Below are 14,965 nucleotides of genomic sequence, written 5' to 3'. Positions count from 1 at the left end.
TCCACCACAGTGGATGCACTTAGAGCATGATGCATTTGGAAGCTCGGTTTGTTTGTGAAGACGTTGCTTTGGAAGATGAAGATGTCGACTTGCTTCCTTTGGATTTTTTTTTTTTTGGCATGGCTCTTATTGGTTTGACCAATTTTTTTATTCTTAGGTTGTGTCATGACTCATGAGTACTTGGTGTCACTTTATTTCTCGCAATCATAGTTGGTTCTGCCTATTATTTGCCACATCTTCTACTCCAAACATAATTCTGAAGTAGAGTAGTAATTGTATGCGTCCTCTTAAATGTGCTAAGTTTTATTACTTTTTAACCTACTTGTACTACCGTTTATGATTATTAATAGATCGATGGAACTTTCGCAAAGAAAATACTATTCAATTATATGCTTTTATCAATCTTGCATCTCATTTGAAACAGGCTGTGTTCTACTAGATGTGTGTGTGAATCAAAGAGGCTCTGGGTGAAATTATGCAATTCTTTTATCTTTTTTCACATATGCAGTTTGATTTAATGTGATGAAAAATAATTTATAAATTGAAATGAATAAATTTCATTGTTAAGACAAGAAGAACGGACACAAAAGAAAAGAAAGAGAGGATTTAAATCAAGAAAACCCAGATAATAATACGAAATACAAATACCAGTAGGTAGTCTCCATCAATTTGACTCGGGAGCAACCGCGACCACGTCTGTTTCATAAAGCTTCTCGAGTGCACACGGCTGGGCGGCTACCTAGAGAGAGATAGAGGGGGGATAGTGAGAGAAAGAGAGAGAGAGAGAGAGAGGAGGCGGACGAGGGGCGGCAGAGGCGGCGGCGTCACTCTGTTCTTCCGCTCGTTTCCAGAGACGAAGCTGCGGGCAAGGTACACCATATCCTCGATCTCCCTCGGTTTCTTCCGATAATTGCGTGCTGTTGATCCGGAACAATCTTTCTCTCCGCAACTTTCCTCCCCTTTTCTGCGAGTCCCTGCGATTTCCCCAACAGAAGATTTCTCAGTTATTCCTTAGATTCCGTCTTTTTCCCCTTCTGTTCTTGGGCATGTCTATCATGTTCATCTGTTCGGAATTGAACTGAGAAATGTATTTTGATGTGCTAAAGAAGAACGAGGTAGTACTTATTTGTTAGTATGAATATCAATTTTGGGTTGTATTTTGATCTTATGTAGAAATTCGGAATCTCGTAGTTGATAGCGAAGTCCTGACCGCTCTTTCTAAGAGTAGAATTTAGCTGGTATTAAGTTGGAGGGTGTGATTGTCTACTTCTACCAGAGCATCAGCATGTTCTGAGAAGCCTCTCTTCCTCCAATAGTTGCTCTAGTCAATCTGAAAAGAGGAAGTATGGACTTCAATCATCAGCTTTAATGCGAGACCGAACACAATATCCGAATGTTCCTTCAGTTAAGATTATAAGCAAGAACAGGTTTGATTTATTAATAACAAAGTTCATTGGCAACTTGCTTCAGGGAAGTGTCACAGTTCATCAATGGCAGCTCCCAATACCTATGCAGTCCATGTCTCCTCGGAGACCCACAAGATTGAGGCCTGGTGCCAATCTGATGAAGCTTTGGCAAGGCAATTGCAAGACGAGGAGGATTCGCGTGATGCTGCTGCTACAAGGGAACTTGCTGGTATAATATAGTGCTACTACTCCCAGTCTCCAAGCATCTTCTGATTTCATCCAAGTGGGTTCATTAGCTGTACTCAACTAATACTCACGCTTGCTACATGTTCATGGTGCATTGTTTTTAGGTAATATATCCTTGGAAACACCATCACCAGCTGTTGAGTATATACCTGCCAATAATGCAGCTCAGGTTTGTTGCTTTTCTACTCTTCTGCTTCCTCTGTTGGTTCATTGGGATCATCACCACATTCCATGGAAGGGGATTATTCCAGGTGTCTGTGTGGGGGCCTATAATGATGAGCTGATGACAATTTGTATCTGCAGGTGGCGAGGGAAGACAATGTCGACCCGGATAATATGTCATACGAGGTATGTTTCTTCTCTTTTATCTTGTGGAAAGAACTATATCAAGTTACTCTATCCTTTAGGATGTACAAAAGAGTTAAATACTGCAATTACTCGCCGGTTCAGAGATACCAAACAAACTTATGCTGATATAGTGAAAACTAAGCGTAATTTGGTAATACTTGCCACTAAGATTAACTATTCCTTGCGAGGCTACTTCCCTGTATTGCTTAGAAGTTTATTTTTGGTTGACACATAAGACACAAGTTCACTTATACAACTTACTCGCGTATAAAACATTCACTTATTCTATTTTGCATCTTTGGTTTGACATCAAAATAAGTTGGATATTGCCCGCAAAAAAAAGTTGGATATAAATTGACGCACTTCCATTGACCTGTCATAGCGCACGCCAGTTCCATTTCTATGCAATTTTTTAATGTTATTTTTTTTTGTAGCAACTACAAGCAATTGGTGAAGCTGTAGGAACTCAATCTAGAGGCTTATCTGATGACCTGATATGCTATCTGGTGCCGTTCAGGAACAAGTGTAACTTCTTCTCCAGCAAAAAGAATTCTGAGGAGTATGTTACAATTAATTTTACTCTCAAGATTTGCTTGTACTTTCTTAATTTAGCAGCAGACATAGGCCATGTTGTAAGTTGGCTTACCAAGACATCTATACAACATGTCCGTGCAGATGTGTGATCTGCAAATCAACCTACAAAAGCAGACAGAAGTTGATAAGATTGCCCTGCAGCCATTGTTACCATGCAGATTGCATAACTCGCTGGCTTAAGATCAACAAGGTAAAGTTATTTTATTTTGAATAAATGATATGATATCTCTACAATTAAAAACAGAAGCTTTTATCTTCTACTCGTAGATACTAATATAAACCTGTTGTATGTTTTCATATCGGTCAAGAAAACCAATTGATAAATGCCGAGAATAGGCAATTTTTGTATATGCATTGTCAGAGCACCATATGATCGATACAGATTTTCTGATGGCGTTGTTTTAATAACCTGGGATTGGAATGTACCTAAAGTCTTGGCTCTTGATAGGACTGCATGGAGATCAGCGATCCATGTGCCAGAACCTTAGTTACTCGTTTTTTTTTTCTTTCTTCTTGTTTTGGTCTCTTCTGTTGGGTTTCATATCTAGCCTACCCCAACTTGCTTGAGAATATGGCTTTGATGATGATGATGTTGTTGTTTTAATAACCTATATTGCATGCTATTAGGATCATTATCTGATATTGCGATCTATATCTTTGTCTTCTTTCAGGCATGCCCAGTCTGCAATGAGGAGGTATTCGGGTGAGCTGTGACGTTTGTGGCTATAATTCAGCCTCTTCGTCATGATTTCAGGCCACTTTGCTCTGCTGCGATCTACTATGCTACCCATAACCTAGTTGTTTGATGTGTTCATCCGACTCAGTTTTTATCACAAACCGATAGATCTGTGTTGGTACTACGATGGTTGCAGTTTTCTAAGAATGCAACCAAGCAGGAGTATTTCAGTAAATAATAGTATGGTTTGGTATGTATTGCATTGCACTGTCTTTTAAGTTAGCCCATTGTGTATAGTAAGAAGCAAGAGTGTCAATGTTATATACCTCTAGGGATCTGCCATCTTTTGCTTATATTATATCAATAATGTTGGACAGTTGCGCATGGTTCTCTCAGCCAGAGTCCTTTCTTTTTTGTGAATTGCGAGGTGGTGTGAGCTTCCCCACATATTGTTATATTAACTCGAAAGATAACATAGTCGTTACAAAGTTGCACACTTCGTGCAGTCAGAAGTCACACACCAAACTGTTTTATTAGCAGAGGGGGTAGATGAAGCAAACATGTCCTAAACAAGAATTGGGAACTTATCCCCAATACTGATATGAGTTGAAGCTAAAGACGATGACTATAGAGGATCTTGATATAACTGTATGTTTTCTCAGGGCTTTTGCTGTTGTTTGTTTCGATTCCTACGACCTGGTGTATTTTTTGTGTTAATCAATCAAGTCAAACCGTTTACTCGAAAGAAAAAATCAGTAGATTCCTTTATCCAGCAAGAAGAGATCGTGTGCAAGTACAATTTTGGTTTCCTCTTGTCAGTGGGTATACCAATAATATCCTTGGATCATGCACCAGTAGTATTAGATCTCAGTGTGATTGGTGGTTGCTTAAACAATGGCGATTGCAAATGTTATTACATAGTTAATTAATCATGGAGCATGGTCCAGTGCTGACAATGATCCACTCCATCCGGTGTAGATTCCTGTGCTGATAAACGTTCTTGTCGGCATATATCTCCTTTAGATTATTAAGTTGTTCTTTCCCTGTTTAATTATTCTCTGGTTAGTTGTACAAGGTTGTAAAGTGTGGATGTGGCCATGCAGCTAACGGCCAGAAGAACATTCTGGTGCACTTTCTCGAACAATTCTAGTGCATAGGTGGCCGCTACGGGGTTTTCAGTTGTCACGCGTGATCTCATCCGGTGGCTTTCTCAATGCTAGTAGGTTCTTGAAATGGTGTTTTAGTACCAGAAAAGAACTGTCCTTTCTGCAATGGCTATATTGTCCAAGGCTCCAAGCACTCACACTGTCACGCTCGCACTGAGAGGTCCCGGAGGCCGGAGCATGATCAACTAAACTTTTTTCTTTTCCAACCAGGCCGGGAAAGGAAGCAAGAAAGAAGCGGCTATGAATCTTTTGCTCCTTCAGTCTGTATCAGAACTTGTCCAAGTCTGGTACCAAACGCTAGCCGTCTTGTTTTTTCTTTGCACCTGGATGCTTTGCTGTTGTTTCCATTATGCTCTATAATGGAAATCGATCCCACTTGTGGTGGGTTTCGCGTGGAAAAAAAAAAGAGACGAAAACCTGTTGCCACCCTACCAACAGATTCAGATTAATACCCCAGCAATTCAAACTAGATGATTATCAGAACCCAGTAAGATCCTCCAAAGAAAACACACTTCACCAAATCTTCACGCTTCAGTCAACATCAGCTGAACCTCGTCTCGACGCGCGCTTCTACCAGCTTGCCCTTGCATCAACTTGTTCGCTCCAGCAGTCAGAGATCTTTGACATCCCCTTTGTGAAGACCTACCCAATTGATCAGAAGAGAAGCTGCATATAAAACAATTGCATTTGTTCGATAAAGGGAATATATTAATATTAAAAGATACCAATTACACATAGCCTCTGCAATAACGCACCACCCTAATGGTTGCACGAATGCACACAGCCAAAAAATATAATAAAAAAACTAAAAAACAAAAGTCCCGCTAGTATCACATGCCTAACAACAGCAATACATTCACCATCAAGACAACAACTGAAATACACAGACTCTCCAAAAGCAATGTCTCTAATAAGGGAACAGTGCTTCAACACCGTCGTCGTCCGATCAAATATCTTAGATTTTCATCCTGAAGATAGTCTCCGCTCTCAAAACAATGCCTCCAACAAGGTCATTGCCCAGTTAAGGCCAGACCTTGGGTTTTCACCCTGAAAGGTAGAACTGAACTTCAGATGTGTTGTCGCCCTCACTTTCACACCGTTGCTGAAAAACACGAAACACCAAGCAAGTCCCTCAATAGCACAGAAACAATCTTGCATGGAGACCTCATAACATGTTTTCCAAAAGTAGTCTTGTTTCTGATGTTTCAGATCGGCCGACAAATGGCAGCCATGCCCACAATATGGTGATCATCCCCATAAGACAAGAAAGCATGAAACCAAACCATAGCTTGCCACAGTGAATTTGGACGATTAGTACCCAAAACTTTACCCACAAACCCAAACAACTCTAGCAACTGATCATTGAAAAAACAAATGCCGTGAAGTCTCAACTTGATCACAAAACGAGCAAAGAGGCTAACCTGGTTACATATAAACCCACTTTATAAAGCTTAGCGACCATTGTATTTAAGCTTTAAAAAATACTATAGAAGTGTATTTATATGTAGAAACTATTCAAATTTACATAGAACAATATTGATTACTTGGTGCCTGTTTTCTGATTTTCATGAAAGTTGCAAAGGGACAAGTTTTTATAAGAATTCATAGGGTAAGTTTCTATCTAATATCAATATTTTTCATAATTTTTTAGTCTTGAAATACGACTTGTACCAAATATCAGAAAACGGGTTCACTTTCCAGTTCTGTAAAATCACTTTCCGTATCCAGTAGTATTCTAGGGGTATTTGTGCTTTGCTACCCAGGACCTCTTTGATTCGACTCAAGCTTAAAAAATTTGGAGTTCTATCCTTAGAAATATTTCTTGTGGCAGTTATTTAATTTGTTGGACTAGAAACCTTAGAACTTTCTATGAAGCACTGTACACTATTAGAAAGGAAAATTTTAGGAATCTGATGTCTTAAAAAAAACATTCATATGTCTTCTGGTGTTCATTGGTAATTGGACACTTTTGTAACAATTCGTATGGTTTGTAAAATTCTGGAAGGCAAAGCGGCATTACGATTCTGAACACCAGGACATCAACAAGGGAAGTGGAGAGAAAATTCCAAGAAAATGTATCAAGTTGACGAAAACTTGAATCAACCAACCTTTGCTACACAAGGATCAGGTGCCACACAACATATCAAAAGCAAGCATGTACACGAGTCAGTGAACTCACAATTTACAACTGGGGCATACTCCTAGAGGGATAAGTAAATAAAAATCACTCACCCTTCAATTGCATACATTACAGGACTGACTGAAAAACGTCGACGACTGCAAGACGGCAGAAAGAAACAAAACCATATTGTTTCTTAGGTATCCAGCTTAACCTGTTCGGCAAATCTACTCATAATTCCGATGTCCCTTTTTTCGCGCAAGGTATTGAGGTCTTACAACCACCGAATCAACACAAAGACCTCCTTTAGTGTGTGTGCAGTCTATCTGAACCATTTCAAACTGGATATTCAGTGGTTCATTCGAGTTCTTCACGACAAAATCACCGACATGATGGTTGATCCATACACCTGGATCAGTTAGATAGCACTTGTATTGAGCCTGCTGCCCGTCCGAAGTCAACAGGTGGAAGCGCACCGGCTTTATGTCCCAGCCATGGATGTTCTCTGCGCTATAAACCCGGCGACCGAGCCGCTTGAAAGGTCTGCCCAGATGAACTCGGAAGAACAGGCTATAAGTACCTTCTGGGAAGCAGAACTCGGCCTCTCCTCTGACTTCAAACCACCAAACTTGCGAGAGATAAGCAACCGAACGGAACCTGCAGAAAAGCAGCATACAGTTGACACGAAGTACAAGCAGCGTTAAACATATACTTGGGATATGTGTTGTCATGTGCTAGTAAAGAAAATATGTTCAATTATTTCACATGAAAAGCATGATCAACCAATGCATGCATCATAAAAGGTACTAGTGGAACAGCTTATCATATTCCAACTGCATACATTTCAGGGGTCCATACAAATACAGGAAAGAAGAACATGCGCATTTGAATTCATAAAGTGAATTAAAAATGCACTTTTAGATCACGAACAGATACCGGAATCTTATTCATGAGTACACAGCTCCTAGTTGGTGGCAAGCGCAAGCAAAGAATTGTACACGATACCACCTTTTTTCTTTCCTTTCCACAAGACAATGTATAACTAATTTGGCAGTTTCAACTTGAAACACAAGTTCAGCACAGATAGACTCAATGTAGTTTGCCCCATTTGGATTTTTCAAGTGGCTATAACATACTCCCTCCGTTCCTTTATATAGTGCCTATAGATTTTCGGCATTTGTTTCAGAATATAAGGTTTTAGCTTAGCTTTTTTTTCAATTACCCCTCCCCGTTCAGCTCCCAAATCGTTCAGCTCCCAAAAATTGTTATGTTAAGTTAGAAAGATATGGATTTACCAAATTTTACGTTGATCTCAAATCGTTCAGCAAGAGGTCTTGTGTAAAAAATACTCTTGCGCTAATTTCCGTGCCAAAAAACAATAGGCACTATAGAATGGAATAGAGGGAGTATGAAAAATGGGCACAAAAATAATGGGAGATGCTGCTCAGCTTCAGTGATACACTCCCGGCATTCAGATATTCACCGGCAAACCAAATGGAACTGAATTGAAAACTGAACACATTTCAAAGCAACATACAAGAAAACTTGGATATCCTAATCAGTCATGGGATCTAAAATGGGACATATTACACGTTGATGAAAGTACCTTGATTCATCATTTGGAATGTAGTTCCAGTATCTCCTATCATCAATGCCCGTGATCGAAAGCGCCCTCGAATAGATTGTCAAACAGGTGCCTCCACCAGCCTTGTCTAGCCAGAACTCCTGCATAGTGAGGCAGATACTAAATACCATTTGAGGTGGCAATAACAAAAAAATTGCATCAATAATTCAAGACAAACTAAACAAGACTGAACAATACCGCCTCTTCAAATCGACAGGCGTTTGAAACTAATCAAGGCTCCTACTGCACATAAACCTTTTTTCAAACCCAAATACACTAAAATTCCAGCGCTTTTATTAATTTATTTCAGGTTTACTAGTTCGTGCAAGGTACTCGTACTAGTCTTAAATTTCATGTTTTTTTATAACAAACAGAGTTTGTTTCATAGTGGCGATGTTAACCAGAAATTTAGATGGGACAAGCACATACCTTGGTGCCGCCGTCGAGGCGGTTTCTGCGGCAGAGCCGCGCGTACACCTCCTTCTTCGGGATGGCCTCAGCCTCCAACGCGGCGGCTTCCTCGTCGCCACCACCTGCGCCGGCGGCGGCGAGGAGCCGCGCGTAGTTGCGCGGCAGCTTGGCCTCCCAGACGCCGTCCCCGGACGCGGCGGCACGGAAGGTGCGGCTGAGCCGCGCCATCCCGCAGATCTCCGTCGGGTTGAGCCTGAGCATCACCTCGGCGATGCAGCTCTCCGGCAGGTCCCCCAGCCCCGTCGCCCCGCCCCGCCTCGCCGTCGAGGAGGCAGCGCCGCCCATGGATGACTCGACCGAGGAAAGAAGAACTCAGCAGTAGAGGGTGAGCAGCTTGGAGAGCAGCAGCAGGGACGCCGGTGACTTGGAGAAGAGCGGCGGGTTTCGCCTCACCGCCAAAAGGCCCATCCCGCCGGCGCCGCTGCCACTTCGGTTGCCGTAGGGAAGCGGAGAGCTCCTGGTGTCGTCGTCGTCGTCGTCGTCGTCTCCCCCCGCAATTAACCACCACAGCAAGTTCTTGCAACGGCCGCCGGATCGAACTGATTTTGCTCGCTCCCGACTGTTCTTGATCGATGAGAGAAGAAGGTTCTGGCTTGTGAGCTTGCTTGGTGTGCTGGTTGCTTGGCCTTGGCTTCTGCCGGGTTAGGCTGGTACTGGGGCAGGAAACGGAAATGGGGTGGCGGCTGCGCGAAGGGAGTGATGGAAGCCGGGGAATCCCACAGGGGAAAGCCGGTTTTGTTCTTTGCCCATCGGGATCGGGGTGGGAAGAAAGTGAAGGGAAATGCCCAAGATTTCTCGCTTTTCTCTCTGTGGGTGGTGGTGGCCGCGTGTCGCGAGGTTGATTGTGCGCCCCTGGCGGCGGTGGAAGTCGCTGTCGGGAAGACGACGACTCGCCCGGTTCTCTGTTCCATCTCCTGAATCCTGATCGTCGAAATCTACTCTCACTGTGTGCCTGAATGTGTTTTACTGTTGGGCAAAGCGAAAGGTCACTCTATTTAGAAAGCAAAAGGTCTTGTTTAGATACATCATTTTGATTCAAATTATTGTCATACTCCCACCGGCCACTTTTTTTGAGATTTTTTTTTTTTGCTGATAACTCATCTAACTCTATTGATTAAATTTCTTACTATATTTTTAAATCCATGCCCGAGCGCACCGTAGATCTCCCACAGCCATCTGCCTCCGCCAATACCGCTGTCGTCGCCACTTTGTTGCCTCTTTCCGAGCCACCACGTCGACGACTCCTGTTGCAACCTTACCCCGACCTCCTGTCCTAGAGTTGACCCCTTCCACACAGCTTTAGCACTTCCCAACCACCACTGCCCTTAACCGAGCTCCTCAGCCGCTACCTCCCACTCCCATTCCTCCCGGGTTGTGCGTCATGAGAAAGACAAAGGAAAAAAGTACAAACAAATCAACTAATGATGAACAAGATACATATACCATTGAGTACACAAATAGGGTAGATGCTGAAATGGAACCTATTGACGAGCTGGTGCCATTTTGCAAGCCTCGGAAATAGGTGTGAGCCCCAATATGTGTTTAAGTGATCGAAAATCGAGGATATTGGTGTAGATGCTTTAAGTGATCGAAAATAGCGGGCCAACATGCATATCCTAAGATTGGTTTTAGAGCCCAATGTGGTCAAACTAGTTGGGACGTGCATGGGGGAGTAGGGAGCAATGTAGAAGAAACGACGTGATGCATGCAATCAAGAGAAGAAGCGAAGAAATGGAATGTGAATGCGAAGTAGAAGGGAAGGAAAAGGAGGAGGAAGTGTGAGGAAGGTGAGAAGCTCACTTGTGGCGGCGTCCAACATGTAGTAAGCTTTACCCTCGCGCTTGAGGAGCGAGGGGAGGCGAGGAGGAAAGTCTAAAAAGGGAGGCAAAGGAGAGCAGGGAGGGAGACAAAGGAGGGACGAGCAGGGGCTAGGCACCCCCTTAGTCCATGAATTTCTTAAAAAAATTAGCCATGTTTGCTCATGTTATATGGTGTTTAGCAAGTCTAGCCCCCTCACGCAGATCAAGACACTAATTAATCTAGCTCCGCCCTCTTGAGCTCGACTCCTAGCTCCGTCCCTGCAGGAGAGATAAGGAAACGACATGTGGCATCGATGAGGGGAGGGGGTAAGGTTGCTTGATGGACAAATAAGTCATTGGAGGCCGCGGTGTCGCGTCCTTGTATATTATATGATTGTTTGCCTTTTGTAGAAGGATTTTAATATGGGATAGAGAGGGTGTCTCTAAATATGTATTTTCGACGCTACTAGGGTTTCATCGATCTTTAATAAGGATGGTAGTGGGTAGGGTAAAGCAGTATCATACCCATAGCGTATAGTCAATGGGTATAAAATTCATACTCGTACCCATGAATATGAAACTTCACGCATATCGATAGTCCGACACCCATAACCGATGGATACCCATTTTCATTAAGTATTCATTGGGTAGATCAAATAGTATGCAAGTTTTCACAGTATTACATTTATGGACAACACTTGATAAAAAAAATCAATTATCTCAACTCAATGCAGGTGGCTGAGTACATGGCAACTATCAAAATTTAAAAAACACAATCTCATACTCTCAACTCATAAATCAACAAGACTAGATTTTTTTTCAGTCACATGACAAACTGTCAATAAACGGGTAGGTTACGGGTATATTCTCGGGTATAAGAGTATACATATGCCCTAGCCATAACTTAGCGGGTCGGGTATATTTACAACCCATGGGTATAAAAGTAAAACTATACCCTACCCATGTGGGTACAGGATACCCGTACCGTGGATAAAATTGTTATCCTTAACGTTGAACATCGGGCCTTGTGTGCGCGCCATGACACCCCTGAAATATTTTTAAATAGCTTATACCATATAGGTTATACTGGTTTTCTAACAATTTAAAGCATACTTTGAGACTATTTGTTAGATTTATGGTGATATTTTGACTAAATATATTATTTCTAGAGCAATTCTTATAGAATTTAAACCCATATATTTTTTAGGGAATCTAAACCCATACATTAAAGTTATGTGGTTCATGTAAACTATGGCACCTCATCTTGGATCAGCCACTGATTGAACAGATGACCAAGTGCAAGATGTGACACTCCTAGTGTTCTCTTTGGAAAACTACAAATGCCCATCCGTAAAATCCTTAACAAGAGCATCTCCACCAGGATTTTCAAATAGGTGTTGATAGGTGCGCCGTCAGTGCCCTGTTGGGGACGTCGACACCTGACTCTCCAATTTTGGAAGATGTTGCATATACTGGCAATTCTGATAAGAATTCCCAAAAGAAAACTTTTAACAAGCAAATGTAAATAAATTGCAAAATTTCATTCAAAATTAGGATTATTTACAAAAGCTGGAATGAAATTTGAAGTAAACTGATTAAAATAATACCTAATCTACTGACGTCGGTTGGGCCGTGCGACAGGCCTGCCTCATCGTCGTTCTTCCCCTTTTCGCCGTCAGACTTGACCGCCTCTTCGTCCTTGCTTCGTGCATCTGGTGGTGCACATTGGCCGTCGGCGACGACGGAGCTTGGCACTAGTACTGAGCGTTGAACTCAAGCAGCCTTTTCCGCTTGGCCGCCATGAGGAGGCGACCTGCCACCTCCGTGTCCGCCCGCTCGCTCGAGATCACGAGGGTGTGCTTGAAGTTTGCGGGGTGCAATGTTCAAGGATGCCAGGATTAATCACCGCTCCTGGTTGCCGAGGAACTACTCCTCCTAGCACCACATGTCGCTTCCTCTGCCGCCTCGGCATCCGCGTCTACTATGAACTCCTTGTTCCACTCTTGGAACTTAGAGTCGTCGAAATTGAATTCGAACTCGGCGGTGGGGCTGCGGCGCTGCTGGCGGCATGCGTCCGTTCCGGCCAAGCATCAAGACGATGCAACATTGTTATGTAGGGGCTTTCACGGGTTGCCGACGCTTCTATCAAGTTCCAAAACTGGCCGGCTACTTTAGAGCACGCCAGTGTGACTCAAAAACAGCGCCAAACATCGAAATCGCTATTAGAGTTGCTATAGGTCGCGCCTGGTGAACATGCTCTAATTAGTCAAAACGAAATCAACGGGCCTGTAGCCAAGCCTTAGATTAAGCTATTGCTCAAAACAAAAGGGACGTTTCCTAAACTAAAGTAAAGAAACATGAAAGAGAGGGAGCCAATTCCAAGCACTATCATAAAACCCCGCTGTCTAGATAAAAATGAGGCACCTATTTTTAGACGGATGTAATACTATGTTGGATAAAGCTGACATCACTAAACATTCAAAGTTAAGCGTCATCCAAGTAGGAAAGTCAAGTAATATTAAATACAACATTTCATTTAGAAATAAATTACAGTTTTTTGCGGGAGAAATAAATGACTTAGTTTTATGTACTCTCTGTTTCATAAAGCTTGAAGTTGTGATACATCTAAATTTAGATAAAGTTAAGACAAAAAAAAAAATCAAAATGGGAACTAAGTCCCGGTCTCTATATCGACATGATGCATATGACATTTATTACTTTCTTAAAGAATTCAGTCTGCAGTATCAAAACTTATTACAACTGACTGATCACATGTATCAACCATCTAAAAAGAGACGGCAGAAATAAACACCAGTGAATCAATATGTGAGCATGCGATCAAGCTGCCAACCAAACTAACTGAATAAAACTTGTGCAACCATTTTCAATCAGTTGCACACAAAATCCATGTCCTGGCGGAGCTCCTCCAGCTGGAGACATAACCACGTACGATTTTAATGGGTAGCAAGAGGGGTAACCTCCAGGAAAGAAGCATGTTTTGATTTGTTAAAAACTAAATCACTATGGATGTGTCATATTGCCGAAAGTAAAGCACATAAGCCAACTCTCATTTGACTTGACTTTTTTTTATCTAAACCATGCAACCAATTCTCAAACAAATTAGTGATATTTGTGGGTGGTGAAGTTCCGAACGACATATGAACAATGCGCCAAATAGTCTTAGCAAAAGGGCATCCAATAAACAAATATTGAATAGTTTCTTCTTTGTCACGGAAACAATATTTTGTATTTCCTTGCCATTTCCTTCTAACCAAGTTATCATGTGTCAAAATTACATTCGGATGCAAGAACCACATAAATATCCTAATTTTAAGTGGAACATTGATTTTCTCAATATATTTGCCTCAAAATCTAGTGTGCCCATTTAGAAAATCGAGACACATAGATTTAACAGTGAATTCACCCAAAAAAGTTAAGTTCCATGTAAACTTGTCGTTGTCATCAGTTAAATTAATATCTATAAGACGCTGAACTAAATGAATCCACTTACACCATTTGTCCGCTTTAAGATTTCTTCTAAAAGCTATATTTAGAGAAAACCAGACAAAAATATATATCCATACCTAGACAAAGTAAGTCACTTATTTTTAAACGGAGAAGTATTACTCTGAGTGGCACACGGCCTATTGTTTTTCTATGTACTTTCATTATCCCTACTCCCAACCCAGGACTTGTGGCAAAAGAGAACAAAAGAGAAAAAAAAACCTTGATCGATGGAGGAATGATTCCTCCCTTTATACATTGTTAGTTAGAATGATACGGATAACCGCTATGGATAATAACTCGTTTAGTCCGTCCCTCCAGCCAATTACTGCTACAGAGACGGTGCCGTTTCATTATCCCAACCCATGACTTGTGGCGAAAAAGAACAATGGAGACACGGTGCCGGCCGAAAGTACAAAATCTTGCCATGGGTCCGTCAGAAACAATCCTGCCTAGCTGGTTGCACGACAGCAAGAGTTGTCATTCTTATCCCATAACAACGACAGAATTGTGTTTGGTTTAAGATCCAACGACCTATATCGTCAACATCTGCTGCATTGTTTTAGACAAAGTTTCAGAGCATCTTCAGTCGCGTTTCCTAAAGCGCACCAGATCGAGCGTTTGAAGAACGTGTTTTGTTCGTGTTGCGTTTGGGGACGTCGCTTCTCAGTCGCGTCCCCCAAACGCTGCCCCAAACATTAAAATACTCATTTTTATGTTTTTGTATTTTTATTTTAATAAAGAGAAGAAATATTCCACAACGACGTCCCCCAAACGCTGCCCCCAAACATTAAAATACTCTTTTTTATGTTTTTGTATTTTTATTTTAATAAAGAGAAGAAATATTCCACAAACTAATACATAATTGGGAACGTGGTTTACATGAAGATATAGTTTGGAACATGGTTTTCCACAAACTAATACATAGTTTGAACCATGGTTGACACAAATATAAAAGATTGGAAAAAAACTAAACCTAACTAGGCCGGGCATCGAATGTTTCGTGTGTTCG

General features: G+C 41.8%; 2 protein-coding genes across 2 annotated transcripts; one reads left to right on the top strand and one right to left on the bottom strand.

The window, feature by feature from the left end:
- Window positions 1-713: 713 nt before the first annotated feature.
- Window positions 714-3,665, top strand: LOC127302522 (E3 ubiquitin-protein ligase BIG BROTHER). The gene is made up of 7 exons (XM_051332985.2): window positions 714-870; window positions 1,471-1,635; window positions 1,757-1,821; window positions 1,956-2,000; window positions 2,435-2,559; window positions 2,676-2,784; window positions 3,266-3,665. The coding sequence occupies exons 2-7, from the start codon at window positions 1,491-1,493 to the stop codon at window positions 3,299-3,301; spliced, it is 525 nt and encodes a 174-aa protein (XP_051188945.1). The 5' UTR covers window positions 714-870; window positions 1,471-1,490; the 3' UTR covers window positions 3,302-3,665.
- Window positions 3,666-6,499: 2,834 nt separating this feature from the next.
- On the bottom strand, window positions 6,500-9,475 carry LOC127302521 (F-box protein PP2-A13). Its single transcript, XM_051332984.2, has 3 exons — window positions 8,609-9,475; window positions 8,162-8,280; window positions 6,500-7,212 (listed from the first exon to the last, which is right to left on the bottom strand). Exons 1-3 carry the CDS (start codon window positions 8,933-8,935, stop codon window positions 6,783-6,785), a joined length of 876 nt encoding a protein of 291 aa, XP_051188944.1. The 5' UTR covers window positions 8,936-9,475; the 3' UTR covers window positions 6,500-6,782.
- Window positions 9,476-14,965: the final 5,490 nt, after the last annotated feature.

This window comes from Lolium perenne, chromosome 5, assembly GCF_019359855.2.
Source record: "Lolium perenne isolate Kyuss_39 chromosome 5, Kyuss_2.0, whole genome shotgun sequence".
Taxonomy (NCBI): domain Eukaryota; kingdom Viridiplantae; phylum Streptophyta; class Magnoliopsida; order Poales; family Poaceae; genus Lolium; species Lolium perenne.
This window is presented reverse-complemented; position numbering and strand designations above follow the sequence as displayed.

What these genes read in the sequence shown, in the direction of transcription:
- LOC127302522 (XM_051332985.2), top strand. Translation starts at nt 1,491, where the DNA reads ATGGCAGCTCCCAATACCTATGCAGTCCATGTCTCCTCGGAGACCCAC. An exon ending in CTGCCAATAATGCAGCTCAG is followed by an intron (nt 1,822 to 1,955) that starts GTTTGTTGCTTT and finishes TTGTATCTGCAG; the next exon opens with GTGGCGAGGGAAGACAATGT. An exon ending in AGCAAAAAGAATTCTGAGGA is followed by an intron (nt 2,560 to 2,675) that starts GTATGTTACAAT and finishes ATGTCCGTGCAG; the next exon opens with ATGTGTGATCTGCAAATCAA.
- LOC127302521 (XM_051332984.2), bottom strand. Translation starts at nt 8,935, where the DNA reads ATGGGCGGCGCTGCCTCCTCGACGGCGAGGCGGGGCGGGGCGACGGGG. An exon ending in GCCTCGACGGCGGCACCAAG is followed by an intron (nt 8,281 to 8,608) that starts GTATGTGCTTGT and finishes CTCACTATGCAG; the next exon opens with GAGTTCTGGCTAGACAAGGC. An exon ending in ATTCCAAATGATGAATCAAG is followed by an intron (nt 7,213 to 8,161) that starts GTACTTTCATCA and finishes GCTTTTCTGCAG; the next exon opens with GTTCCGTTCGGTTGCTTATC.